Consider the following 15032-nt stretch of genomic DNA (forward strand, 5'->3'; position numbering starts at 1 on the left):
ATATGTTCCCTCAATTTGTTTTCTCTCTGTTTCCCTGCCAATAACCCCATTAGCAGTACATGTCTCCCTTCCACCCCCATATCATTTTCTAATGCTGAGAAGAAAACAAAATGAAAACTGAAAAGTAGGTACTCCTTGAGATTTTGCCTAAACATCTCATGCACCATGGCATGCCTCTCTAGATTTTATGTTGTCTGTAGTTCACCGTGTTGCTTACTTTTTCCTATGAAAATTATTAAAACAACAAACAAGGTTCTTGCGCTTTTAACACAATTTGATTTCTAGTTTTAAGGCATTGTGAAAGTTTTCCTAAGCCTTGAGATGATACGAGCTTACACTAAACTTGATATTCTTTTCTTTTTTTCCTTCACCATCACAGCAATCAAACAAGATTCCAGAGAGAGAGAGCTACAGATCAAAACAAACAATATACATAATACTGTGATCTTAACAAACAGCAATCATATTACACCGACAGCAAGAGACATGAGAGGGAGCAAACCTAAGAAACCTGGAACCATCTAGGGATGATATATCTTTGTCTCTACTACATTGTCTTTCCAATACAATCTTTCAATATTAAGAACCATAAGTAAAAGGGAAAGGGTGGGGCCTAATTTCAAGACCCGTTCATGGCTTTCTGCATCTCGATAGAAACCTCTTCCACATCATATGCTTAACTGGAACATAGTATGCATACTGCAGTAGTGTTGCACTAGTTGCGGTTTTTACACTTCTCCATTGCCCTTGGTGCTGCAAAAAGCAGAGGTTAGAACCATTAGTTCGTGAAGTCGGGTCCAAGGTCCAGTTGTATCTGTTAATGACTTTATCTAGTATAAACAAAAGCAAATGCTAGCTCGTCAAGTCGGATCCAAGGTCCAGTTGTAGCTGTTAATGATCTAGTATAAACAAAAGCAAATGCATAATGTGGATTGCTGGATACAGAAAAAGAGAAATCTGGATATCCTGAAACACAGGATACAAGAATTTGTTATCTCAGAACTCAGCAAAATGTACAATATGAAGCAGCACATACCTAGCCCAATAGCCTCGGAACTCTTCATGATCCTCATCCTCTTACAAGAGTCAGTGAACATCCTGAAAATATGGTAAAGTAATTGGCGTGAATATTCTTTCACCTGCCATATCTGGGTTAATTTAATGATGGAAATAAATCTTCACTGCAAAACAATAAAAATTTCTATATCCAGGTTAAGTTTATGATGGTATGGATTGAGGAGACTCGTCCCTTTACCAAGTAAGATCTATAAAGACCTTTTTGTAATTCTTTGATCTGTAATATTCTATTCTCTAAGAGGTAAGCGAAGATTCAAATTTTGGTTCACTATCGAGTTCATCAGATATGGACGTCCCTCTGGCAGTTTGATCAGATAATTTCACAAGATTTTTTGAGTCAAAGAATAATACTTACTCCCAGGGAACATCACCAACTAACATCCAATCAGAATCCTTGTCTTCATAGGTGAGTACATATTCAGAACCATGGAGGAGGTCCATTAACCGACTCTCGCTCAATCCGTCTCTGCTGGGAACTCCATGTGAGCCACACTGACCTGAACCAGAAATCCATAAACAAATTTTAACTCGCTTCAAAGAGAAAGTGCATGTGCACCTGCATGTCATCCTGATTTTGGTAACATATAATTTCAAGTGTGCAGCCACATGTATGTTTATTTACAATATCACTCTATTAGCACTGGTATAAAAAATCCCATTGCTACCTGATGCAACAGCCACTTCAATGAACTGATTTCTTAGAATGCATTTCTACTTCTGAGATATGCAAACAAACTAGACTGATTAATTATCCGCAACTAGGAAAAAGCTATTTGAATGATGTCATCAGTAGATTACAATAGATCATTTCAACATACAGGAAAGTTGGTTTGTTCTATTATGTTCCAAACACAATATTTAACAATTGTGAATCGTGATTTAGGTGGCTTCAACTAAGATCACCTCATTATTTCAAAAATCGCCTCATTAGTTATTTTGATAAGGGAAAAATCACTTCTTATTAAACTAGCTGAATTTACTATATTGCACCACTGGCTAGTTTGTTCAAATTCTTTCCAAGATGCAGTTCCCTCATTTGGATGACATTATAAGATACCCCGCTGCTTCTCACTCACTGCCCCATCCAAGATTTTCGTTAGCAGAAGTTGCTAGCATATGTTGGTTCTAAGGTAAAAGGTCCTTTACTTTTTTTTTTTTATCACAAAAAATAATAGGGAATGAACGGGGCATATGCTTGTGTAACAAGAAATCAAGAGAGAGTCTATAAAAAAAGGGAAATCAAGACACAGAGAGAGTAGCAAGAAAATAAACTGAAGCAGAAGCACAGGAAACTTTGCACAGAGAAATTACCGATTGTAAAGCAGCTGAACATCTTTTCCAGCGCAGAAGAGAGTTCCCTATAGCTACCGTAAGTTTTGAGATCAACTTTTCTTAGGTACGGAGCACCATCCATGCTGACCTTGACATAAAGACATCCAGATCCCAGCTTGCCCTCTGTGTCATCATCATTCTTTGGAGGATGAGATGCCATTGAATTCTTCCGGTAAGAACGAATTGGTGGCCATCCAACAACTTGTGCCCTGTTACAAGCAATACACACACCAACAGACAACAAAAGGCATTTATTCTGAAGTTCATACAAGTAGCCATAATTAATTTATTGGAGGAACGCAATAGAGATTTTATGATGAGCAGAGAGATTCAATTTCCATCACGAAGAGCCAGAGAGTAGAAATTCTAAAGCAATGAGATTTGGCTAGTAGATCAGAGACAGGTCTCCCCATAATCCAAAATTCTATGCACGGAAACTCTAAATCCATATATATCTATGAGAAACTGCGAAACACAAGTATGTCAGATAAGGGTCTTGAGCTTGAACTTATGCAACGCGCAAAAGCATCCCAAAAAACTGAACTGTCTAATAAACTCTAGGAATAACATCATGCATACAAAATTATCAAATTTCAGAGTAAATAAAAAATAAAAAGAGTTCCTCTCGTTTTCGCCAACTCCAAGTACAAACCCTCTGGGAATTTATCTTTTTCTTTCGTTTCCTTCCTTTTTTTTCAAGAGTAACTGAAAAACAAGCAATAGAACTTGATTACCACTTGCTTCCTAATATTTTTGTAGGAAGGAAATGGACAGCTACCGGAAAACCAAATTCTAAACGAAGAAAAACCGCGAAGAAGTATTCAGGACATAGCAAGTACAATCAATGGAAAATAAAATGAAAAATCAGCTACCGCGACTCCCTCCAAAGAAAAAAAAAGAAAAGTAGAGGGAAAGAAAACTAAGAGAAAGAGACTGACTTTGCCGCAGGAGCAGAGAGCTGGGGCTTCTTCTCCTGCGACGGCTTAGGTGACTGAGGAACAACACCATCTTTCAGAATCGGACCGCCCAAACCCGTATTCTGATTTGCACCCTCGGACCCACCCACAAGACCACCTTTCCCTGCGCCATTAACACCTCTGGGAGAGAACAAGTTGCCACCTTTACCCGACTCAGCCTCAGATCCGCCACTCCCAGAGAAAACCCACTTCCCAGAGCCTCCATCAATGGCGTCAGAGAAGCCCCTCTTGGCACCAGACACCACTAACAAGCTCTTCAGCACCCCAAGCGGGTACCCGGCCTTGTCCTCTGCCACCATGCCCTTATCTCTTTCGGGTGAGTCGGAGCCCGGCAGGCCAAGTCTTAACTCAGTCGCCTTGAGGTTCAAGCCACCACTGGTCCTCTCAGAGGGCCTCTCAGAGCCTTCCATTGAAGGAGGAGCCTCCGATAAGCCTATGTAATCATGCTCCAAAGGCACAGACATCAAAGCTTCACCAGAGCTTAAGTTTTCAGTTATAAACACTTACAAAAGCGCAAAATGCCTAAGAAGAGGAAGAAGAAGAAGCTGTTTAGAACAGAGTCTCAGGGATACAGAGTGTAAAAGTATATGGGGTTGGTGATGATCATGAAGACGAAGAAAAGTGAAGCTTCTTTGGGCTTTTGCCACCCTATCTCTCTCTCTCTCTCTCTCTGAACTGTAACTAAGAAATGGATATAAAAACGAATACATTTGCGAATGAGATTGTGTATAAAGAGAAAAAATGGAACTGTTTCGCTTTATTTATTTATTTAAATATGTTTGCTTCTTTTCAGGATTTTTTTCTGAGTTTTTAAAATTTTATGAACTTTTTGTGGGCAACCACTCCGACAAGTCACAGAAAGTCACCCAGAAGACTTTCCCAATACTACCCTTTCTTTAATCGGAAAGATGGTGATTATTTTTTCTAATATCTTTCTGGCATATTCTTAGGGAAAATAGTCAAAATACTAACGTGAACAGGAAAAATGCTAACGTGCACCGGAGAAACCGGTAAGACTGGAAACAGAGAGAACCCACGGATTGGGCATTGCACGGTATTGCAGAAAGATCAGGACGGACCGTGTCGCTGTGGAATTGCCAAAACTGTTCGGACTTTCAAGCCGTAAGGGGCAACGATCGCTGCGAAGCCAAAAAAATGGTCTAAGATTCTGTGGCGGATATGGTGTTTGGACGCTCGGAAAAGTTTGCAAGGGGCTGGAAAGCGAGGGAATTTTGAGAAAGCTGACAGGGGAGACAAAAATGCCTTGTAAACCTCGAATCCTAAACGCATCAGAGGGAAAGATATCCAAAACAGAAAACAAAAGGCAACACAAATGGTAGTTTGAGGAACTAAAAAGAGAGCTGTGCATGAAAGAGCTCTGACTGTCTGTGTGAGAACACCGGCTGTGTTGTTTGGGTCTCAGAATTGTTGGGATTTTCCTGGAAGATTTGCCATTTTTTATTGGTTACTTTGGAGACGGCAAAAATATTACCGGATTATATGTGAATTTTTTTTTTTTAGTAACATTGATATATGTCTCTTAATTTATATTATTCATTATGTCAAACGTCAGATCCGAAACACAAGAAAAAAAATTAAAATTTTAGATTTTTTTATCTTTTTATGTTTATACTTTTAATTTTTTTTTAATTTTTTAATAAATTATGTTTTATTGTGTCACAAAATGAGTTTTTTTTTTCTTCTAAATCATATCACATATTTTTATTTAATTATATAGTAATTTTTTTCTATCCATAAAACTGCATATTTATAATGTTTAAAAACCTACTAACTTAGTACAAATATGTCAGAGAAAAAAAAATCAGTACAATTATAGTAACTATAACTTCATGAAAAACTATATACCCATCCAGCCAGGAGAACCATTGAGAAATTGCGTCCTACGTGGCAAATTGAAACGACGTCGTTTTCATCTTTTATAAAATTTTCTCTATTTTATTTTCGTTTTCTCTCTTTCCATTGAAATATCCTTTCCCCTTCGTTTTCCAGAACTCCTTCGAAATCTTTATTTTCTCATTCATCTTCGTCTTCCACCTTCTCACGCAACAATTTCCCTTTCCTCAAAATATCTTAGATCTTTTTTATTTTAGACTTTGCTTTTGAAACCCCACTCCACTTTGACCATAAAATTCACTAAAGAAATGAGTAATCAACAAAAACCTAAGTAACCAGCAATTACCTATATAAGATAACTAAAAAGGAGAGAGATAAATGGAAAATGATTTTTGGTTATGCTAGATTAGAGAAGTGACAGAAGACCCGATGTTTCTCGGATCATTCAAACCACCAAAATATTGGTTACATTCCAATAATGGGAAGGATCTAATAGGCTGATTTGCTCCATTTGGTTCTAGCAAGAATCATTCCAATTTAACCTGTATTTTCTGTTTTTTACTTTCACTTCTTTCATGGCAATTTGATGAGCTTCACTATTACCCACTATTTGCAAGCTTTCAAATGGCGTTGAGCTTTGGAAATGATTGGGTGCGCAAGTTTCTTTGATACCACCATTGATGAAATTTTATTACTGAAAGCGAGAGGCAAACAATGAAGTGATGGTTGGAGAGTGATGGTTGGAGTAGTGGTAGTAGTAGAATCTGAGGAGTCGAAAATGGAATAGCTTGAGAGGAGCTGCATCAATGGAGTTGTACCAAAAAAATTCTGAAACTTTCTAAACTTATCCCATGGTATTATACACGTATCGAAGATAAAAATAGGGAAGTCGTGGTGGGTCTCCTCTCTTTTTGGTGGGTCCCCTCTTTTTCAAGAAATGAAATAAACAACACATGTTGTATTGCGGTTCCGTAGACCTGTTATACCTAACAGAGCTGTTATAATGTAGTGATAATTAGTAAGTCATATCGTAAATTAATATATATATATATTACGCTCTTACACTACTTTTATCTGATATTCTTTTTAATAAAATTATTTGTATGATTCTAAAATATGCAAATTTTGCATAGTTTTTATTTTTTTTCAGAAAAACAGTGGTGCGTATTCACATGAAAAAATTCTTTCTTTTAGCCCCACTTTTATTTAAAAAGACTATGTGAAGCTTTTCGTACTCTAAAATTGCATCAAACATTATTCTTCAATTTATCATTTTAACATAATATATTTTTAAATTATTGAAAAAATAGAATTTCCATCTATTGTTAAAAAAATGATTTTAATTTTGTCACATCACTTATTTTTATGACTTAAAGTAGAATTACGCCTTTTCTCGTGTAAGCATAGTATGTGTGATTGGATAATTTGTATTCAAAATAGATAAAATTAATAAAAAGAAATTCTATTTTTAAGTTGGTGTGAACAAACGTAATAAAGTGATTATATAGCATAATTTAATTTAAAAGAAATATTTTAAAATTTGAATCTTACAAATCAAATCTTATTATTTAAGTAATGAGAAAAACTTATAACCGGTCAGTCAAATAACCCCCAAATAACAGCCTTCCAATATGAGAGTGACACGTAGACATCATAGGATACATTTGGCTACACATCAAGGAATTTGAAATTCTCATTCATCCCCTCGCCTTCCTCTTGCACGAAGATAAGAATTTCCTCCCTTCCTCCAAAGCAAAGCACCCATCTTGTACGACATTCTCCATACCACAAACCCCCCTCTCGCGATGGTCTAAGAAGAATAACTGTGGTGACTCACCCTCTCACATGGCCTGGTATCCTGAGAAAAGCATCTCTCTTGTGACGATAGCACTTCACCCTCCCCTGTGAAATTTCTGGTCAATCGTCACCCTCCCCTGTCTTTCTCAAAGTTGTGATCGAATGTGGTCATTTTGGAGTTGGTAACTGGTAGGCTCCCAACTGATCCTAAGTTTGGAGAGAAAGAATTGGTAAAATGGGTATGTACCCCATTAGACTAGAAATGAGTCGACCATGTAATTGATAGTAATCTCGATTCCAAATACAAGAAAGAGATAGGCAAAGTTCTCGACCAGAAAGGAGTCGACCATGTATAGTTTAAATACCTCACTTGAAATGAAAAATGATTCCAATGAGTTCTAAAATTCTCATGGTCTTGTGTTTGGTTTCATAATAGGAAAAGAACAGATTGCAACTGATGATAAAGAGATGGAAATGGAGATTTCTACATGACCGAAAAATCTAAGACTGTGATCAGTATGGATTATTGTTCCGAGAAACCCATAGATATCTCATAACCTTTTTTTTGTATGGATATTTTAAAACTCTCTTATCATCTCCTACTTGAATATTTTGAATTTGTTCTATCACCTTTGGAACATATGTGAACACATCTCTTACCCGAGAAGTACCCATAGGAAAAAATCCAAATTGGAAATTACCATGTAAGTGGCTGAAGGGATGGCGGCAATGGACAGACGGTGACAAACGACGGTGATAAAGTTGCTGAAGTACACTCTTGCGATGGCTTGAACGATAGATGGTTGTTGAATGATTCATCTTCCATCAGGTGTGGTAAGGGGCTCTCTAATTGATCTGGTGTGATAAGCTTCTTATGGTTTTGATAGACTTGTTGATGTGGCAGATTCTCATTGAAGGCTGTTAAGGCCAAAAAAGCAGTCGTGCCACTCCAAAGTGGTTTTGTTAAGGATGAGTTTGGATGTTGAAGTGAGTTGAGTTGAGTTGAGTTGAGATGACAAAATATTATTAGAATATTATTTTTTAATATTATTATTATTTTGAGATTTGAAAAAGTTGAATTGTTTATTATATTTTATATTAGAATTTAAAAAAATTATAATAATGAATTGAGATGAGTTGAGAGTAGTTGATGATCCAAACGAAACCTAAGTAATAAGGATGGTGTGTTCTATACAATGACTTAAAAGTAAAATAACTTAAAACTAATTATTATATTGAGAATAATAGTCTAGGTAGACAAAATTTATAGATAAAATATATTTTTCATGAAATAAAAATAAGAAAATAAATAAAATAAAAATCAAGTAAAGAATTTGGCTTTAATACTAGAGAGGAAAAAAAAGGCACCTGAGAAATATGTGGAAAGACATTTATTACCCCCCACAATTTTTTTCTATTTATTTTTTATTTTTTTAAAGATACAAACATAATAATAAATAAAGTTTGCACGGTTTTAAAGAAGTCCACGCATAGAGATGGGTTGGTGGGAGACAAAACGGCGTTATGTTGTGAAGTGGACGGCATTACGGAACAACCGGTAACCTATACCCCAAGATGCTTGACTTAAGCATTAAATGTAGATTATTCCTCCATTTCTTTTGTAAAGTTGCCCCCACAAGATTATTATTCTGTGAATTACCCTTATAATTATATATATATATATATCAACTATAAATGATAGAGATAGAAAATACCTGTGGATTTTATAATTCTAAATGTAATTATAATTTTATTTATAAGATTTATTTTATTATTTTTTTAAATTTTATAATTTTTAATATATTTATAAGACTTATTTTATTATTTTTTTAAAATTTTAAAATTTTTAATGTATTTATAAGATTTATTTATTATTTTTTTAAATTTTATAATTTTTAATGTATCATAACTGACAAGTGAAAAGTTAAATTTTTTTATAATTTTTTTTAAATACATTTAGTATTTCTCTTTTATTAATTTATAATTTAGTATTATCCAAAAATTTTATTCAAACAACTATAAATACTATCTCTCTTATTTCGAATGGGTTGGATTTTCAAACTTAATTTTTGGGAGTCCAAATGTTATAAAATATCTGACTGTCAACATGCGTTAACTTTATTTTTGTTAAGATCCAATAATGTTTTTAACTTTCGAGGAAAATGAATTTGTCTGTTGTACATCCCTCTTGGACCGATGCTCTAGTCTATCAATAATTTTATTAAGTCGGATTTGGATAAAAGAAGTGTTTTATCTTATTATTATAATTTTTAAAAATTTTTATATAAAATAAAATAAAATAAATAATTCAAATTTTGTAAATTTTAAAATAATAATAATATTAAAAAATAATATTTTATTTAACTTTCATCTCAATTTACTATCTAAATGGCACTTAAGGCTTTCACATCATATATTATTCACGTTGTATAATTTAATTTGAAAGATAAATTTTAAAATTTAAATATTATAAATAAAATTATACAATGTGAATGATGTGTGGTGTAAAAATTTTAAATTAGTACATCTCTTAGTGTAATGTTCAGATTAATTGACGATAGCAAATCAATATTTGTACGTCGTTTTGCTCCAAAATCCATAGTAAGATTAAAACTTCTTTCTTTCTCTTTTATCATGTTCGCATATGTTATAAGATCATCTTAATTAAGTGACTGTTTTCACATTGTAGGATTTTTTTTGTATAGATGCTAATGATCTTACACAAAGTAATCTTATTTTTAACACTATGGAAGAAATATATTGGAGGTTATGATTTATTTTTAAATTTTAAATTTTTAAATGATTAATACAAGATTTGGATTTTCCTAGAGTTGTCGTTTGAGCTCTATGCCTTAAAATTTAAGATACATCTCACAATATTTATTGAACATTCACTTTATATTTCTATCTCTCTCATACTCTAGCATTGAAGTTTTTTGTTCGGAGAGGCTCCATTAAAAAGCCTACTATTCCACTTACAACCAAAACTTAATTTTGATTTGCTCTTAAAATCTATTGATCAAAACTTGAAAGGAATTGTCTTGAAGAGGTACAAAGATTATCGTAGAGACCTTCATGCAAAAATTTTGCGCGACCCAATAAGGTAGTTCAGCCCCAAGTAAGGGATAATTGTGTTTGAGATTGAGATTTTACTATATATTAGTCTACCTAGAAATGACAAATTTGCAATGAGTTAATCTTATAACCGGCCCATATGTTTTTCTCCAAATAGCAGCCCTCCAATGGATGAGTTCCACGTAGCTCCTCACTTTATCTATCATGCGCTCCCGCTGCATGAGATCACACATGCTGACCCTCTCCATTCTCTCCCACGGAACCCAGATGACAAACTCTTCCCTCTTCGCCATGACCGACGACGGCCCCCCTTTCTGCCACTCTCCCTTCCCTCTTTGCTGATTCTCGCATGGGAACCCCCTTTGTAGAAACCTCATCATTGAAATTTCTACAAAAGGCCATAAATAGAGGAAAAGTCTTCAATTTGGAATTTTTTCAAAGAGAAAAGGATCCAAATGCAATTTGATTGTCGCAGGGAGAGAGAGAGAGAGAGAGAAGTCATGAAAATGACCATTACCGGAGAATTATCAACTTTGATTAAGAAGATAAAAGCCCAAAATCAGAATTATTTTCCCAACTCTGTATGTAATAAAGATGATGCCATGAAATATGTCACACTTCATTCTTTTTCGTGATTCACTCGACTGGCATCTTTTTTCCTTTTTCTTTTACATAATCATATCTCTTCTTAGATCTTCTTTAGCTGTGAGCGATTTCAAGGGTGTTCTAGAAATGTAAGTAGCTAGCTAGTTAGGTCCCTCGTCAATGTCATGAATTATGACCCTCCACAGCTCCACTATTTGCAGTTCTCAGTTACATTACCTTTTAATTGTTACTATTTTTCACAACATATATATTTGAGGCAGTTTCACGTGAAAGCCAGAGATATAGGCGGATGAGATTTTGACAAGGCTTGGAACTGGGTGGGATTAGGCAAGCCAGAAATATATCTAAAATGTATCTGCAAAACAGAAACTGAACACAAAAAAAGAACATCTCAGATGATAAATCCCATGAAAACAAGAAGAAATCAAAGTCTATTTCAAAGTGGAGACCTCTAAACTCGAAACTCTCAATTGTCTCTCTGTAATCTTCAATGAAATGAACTCGATCTTTGCAATCAGCAACGCAAATAAGAACCAAATCCACTTAGAATTCCTTATAAGGAACCCCATCCAAAAGCTCTTCAAATTTTATCTGGTAAAACAAATTAACCTAGCAAATGACGGCAGGAAGGCAACGGAGATGGAGATGGGCAACAACAGGGATGGTGGGCGACAGAAATGGGTGACAATGATAGAAGAAGAGGTGATTCAGAACTTTTCGAACGTGAGGGGTCTAGGGCTTAGTAGTCATGCAGATCAATAATCCGGTGTAATGTACCTCTTTTAGCTTAATATGGAATATGTGATATGTCAAAATGTCATTAGTGTCTATTATTGGCTCAATACCAGACGGATTGCTCCAAATCGATTATGATTTGCAATTCTCTTATAATCAATTAATGTAATAATTCGTTTGATAAAAAAGGGTTAAGTTTTCTTGATTTAAATATCTCGATTTTAAATTATAGGATTCAAATTAGTAAAAGAAGAATAAATAAAAGTTTCATTGATATATTATTATTCGTAGTCTATATTCACCTCGGTTAAAAACATTGCCGGGAGAATTAAGGTCAAAACAAAAGGTTAGGTACTCTTAAAAACAGTAAAATATGTAAAGAAAAATAATTTAGTTACAAATAAATTATATAAAAATAATCTTATAAATTAATATAATTTAATATAATTTGCCAGATTGTAAAGTAACTTTTATATAAAATAAATATAATGGATAGTAAGAAATGCGTCAGTTTGTAAAATTATTTTTATATAATTCCGTTATAGTTGTAACACAGACAAGTAAACTAAAATAAAATTGTAAAAAAATAAAAGTTTTACTGTCACAAATAAATATCATAAAAATAAATCAATTAACATGTGACATTATTTACCATAAAAATAATTTTATAATATATGGTAACAAATTATTTTCCACTTAGAACCCCCTCTCTCCAAATCTTATAGGTAATCTTGTCATGCCAGCTCGCACGTTGGTTCCATCTCTCTGCCTATATAACCTCATGTCACTCGCCATCCCTTTGTCTTGTCACAACCACTCCCATCTCATTGCCACGGGTTTTGATTTCTACTTCAATTCAATTCTCTTCCTCTCTGCCTTCCTTCTCATCTTGACAATATCTAATCCCCTTCATGTTTGATGTTCAAAACCTTGTCGGCACTCCACCACCATCCATGACTCAAATCCTTGCTCTCAAATGACCCTTTGATTGTTTTATTTTTATTTTTTTCAAAAAAATAAAAAGCCAGCTAAAGATATTAAGTTGAGTTTAATATGAAAATATCAAACTCTTAAATCACTAAACTCATATCAACTCAAAATCTCTTTACACGTGAGAGTCATAATCTTTTTCAACTTAACACTTTTTATACGTGACACCCACAACCTTTTTCAACTTCTAATAAATATATTTAAATTTATCTTAACATCCAAACACATCTAAACTCATTTTAGGTGGACTCTACAAAACTCACTCCACCATCTCAACTCACTACTATTCATAAAGAATTCAACTCAACTCAACATCCAAACATAATCTCTTTTACTTTTTGAGACTATTAGCTTTAATATTAATAAATTTTGTAAAAGTTTAATTGGACATCTCTCTAATGATTCCGTCTATTAATGATTCCTTATCATGGTGAGAGCATACCTTATAGATTAATTAAGGTCCTCATAACTAATTATTACAAATCATAGTATAATTAATGGTTATTATTTTGAAATTAAAAACAAAATGCATTTTATAAAGATATCTCACGAACTGTAAAGTTGGTTCATTTTATTATAAAGTTGAATAATTTATAAAATTTATTTATAAGTCCTACTATTTATGTGTTTTTTTTTTTTAAAAAAACTAAATACATGAGTGCAAATTTGTAAGTTGACATATATAGCTAAACCAAACAAACGCTCGAGAATGCAGTAGTTATCAAGCTTTTGCAAGTCTGCAACTACTCCAAGTTCCATAAGTAGCAGGGCTCATCAAAATGATGAACTTGGAGAAAGAGGAATCTCCCAAGGAGAGAGGACCCCACAAGAGAGAAAGTGAGGGCCATAGTACCAAATTCTTGCCTCTTGTTGGTGGGACCCCAAAGGCAGTAGCTTATAGCTAGTACCCATGCAAGCAGCAGTGTTTTATGGATCAGTGCTTCAAAAAAGAGTGTTTTGGTGGCAACCATACTTTCTTCCTCCTTCTTCACTAGTTTCTATACCAATACCAATAAATATATATATATATATATATATATATAAATATATATATATCCTCCTCTGCCTTCCTCAGTCTCTCTTTTAATTTGATGTTTGGCCAAGCTCAACTCATCCTAATCCTATGTTTTGGGTGGTGGCTTTTGGTGGGTCCTTTGTGCTCTGCACTTTTTTTAAAATTTTTTATCACACTCATCCCACGTGGTTAACAGGATAATAAGATAAGCTGAGCTTTTAAACCCCACTAGCATTGTGGATTCTAATCTTTTTTCCCTCTGCACTCAAGCATGGCATCCATTTTCAGGATAGTGGACTGTAACTACTGGTCATAATCACAGGGAATTTTGATTTGACACTGCCATGCCCCCCTCACTTGCGAATATCATGCATAGGTTTGGTTTTCTACCATTTGTTCATTTTTCTGTCAAAAGTTTTCTCATTCTACTTTCAAAGTTTTCGATTTGAAGGATTAATTTTCACGACGACTTGAGAGTAGAATAACTCTTTTTCTTAACGTTAAGCTGAAATCCGAGTTCTGTTTGATTGTAGTCATTTGTGCAAATTGCTAATGTGTATTGGACACTTTATTCAATTATTTCCTGCATGATCATATTTCCATGCATTGCAACCCATGTTGAAACAAACTTCTGTTCCACACCAAACAGACCAGCTGATTTGAATACAGTGTTGGAATAGTATAGCCAGGAATTCTACAACCAAAATACAGATCCCCTAGGTTGGTTTATCTTCTCTACCAAAACCTCTAGTGTTGCAGATGCATAAACCCAAAAATTGCCAAACTCCTAGAATTTTTTTCTGCAGTTTTCGCTAGGAAGGAGGAAAAGAAAATGACATGAAAAAAAGAAAACCACATCCCATGAAAAGGAGCACCAAACAGGACAAAGATATATAAAAGAAAAATGAGAAGTTACTGAAACCAAACGGAGGACTAAACAAGTGTCCAACTCCAAACATGTGAAATGGTTGTCATAATCGGACCAAAGACTTTCAGGTAAGGAGTAGGAGACAGCATGAATCTTGACAACAGCTCGAGCTGACCCCATGAAGGATTTGATTAAACACCAAGAGGAATCATAGCCTTTTTTTTTTGTAATTTTTTTTTTATACTCACAAACTGACCATCATGGCCCTGTATGAATAATACCTCATCTGCACATCAGACACACTTGATCAGGCTGCCATGGACCCCGCCATCCACCACATATTTTCATTTTATTTTTGGCCATACACCACCATTTAGAAATTATATTACTTCTTAAGATCATAGTACTTTGTCACAAATTCATATACACATACGTACCATTTATATTCATTACAAGAAAATTATTTGTATATGGCAAATTATTTCTTGTAAAGATGAATATTTCTTGTTAAAATGAGTTTTCTTTCATTGCAAATATTCATTCTCGTCGTAAATAATCGTCACAAATACTTATTTTTCTTGTAATGATTATGAAAAAAGAAGAAAATCCTTAGTCTCAACACAAATCCAACAAATTTAATTTTGTGTTGTACCCTTCGATAAATCCTTATACCAAGGCGTTCATACATTAACCCTGCACAAAAAGA

The 15032-nt window shown here is 34.2% G+C and overlaps 1 protein-coding gene across 1 annotated transcript; it reads right to left on the minus strand.

The window, feature by feature from the left end:
• Positions 1-409: 409 nt before the first annotated feature.
• LOC108986756 (auxin-responsive protein IAA27-like) lies at positions 410-4124 on the minus strand. The gene is made up of 5 exons (XM_018959499.2): positions 3348-4124; positions 2389-2618; positions 1433-1574; positions 1037-1098; positions 410-753 (listed from the first exon to the last, which is right to left on the minus strand). Exons 1-5 carry the CDS (start codon positions 3848-3850, stop codon positions 716-718), a joined length of 975 nt encoding a protein of 324 aa, XP_018815044.1. The 5' UTR covers positions 3851-4124; the 3' UTR covers positions 410-715.
• Positions 4125-15032: the final 10908 nt, after the last annotated feature.

Source organism: Juglans regia, chromosome 1 (assembly GCF_001411555.2).
Source record: "Juglans regia cultivar Chandler chromosome 1, Walnut 2.0, whole genome shotgun sequence".
Lineage (NCBI taxonomy): Eukaryota > Viridiplantae > Streptophyta > Magnoliopsida > Fagales > Juglandaceae > Juglans > Juglans regia.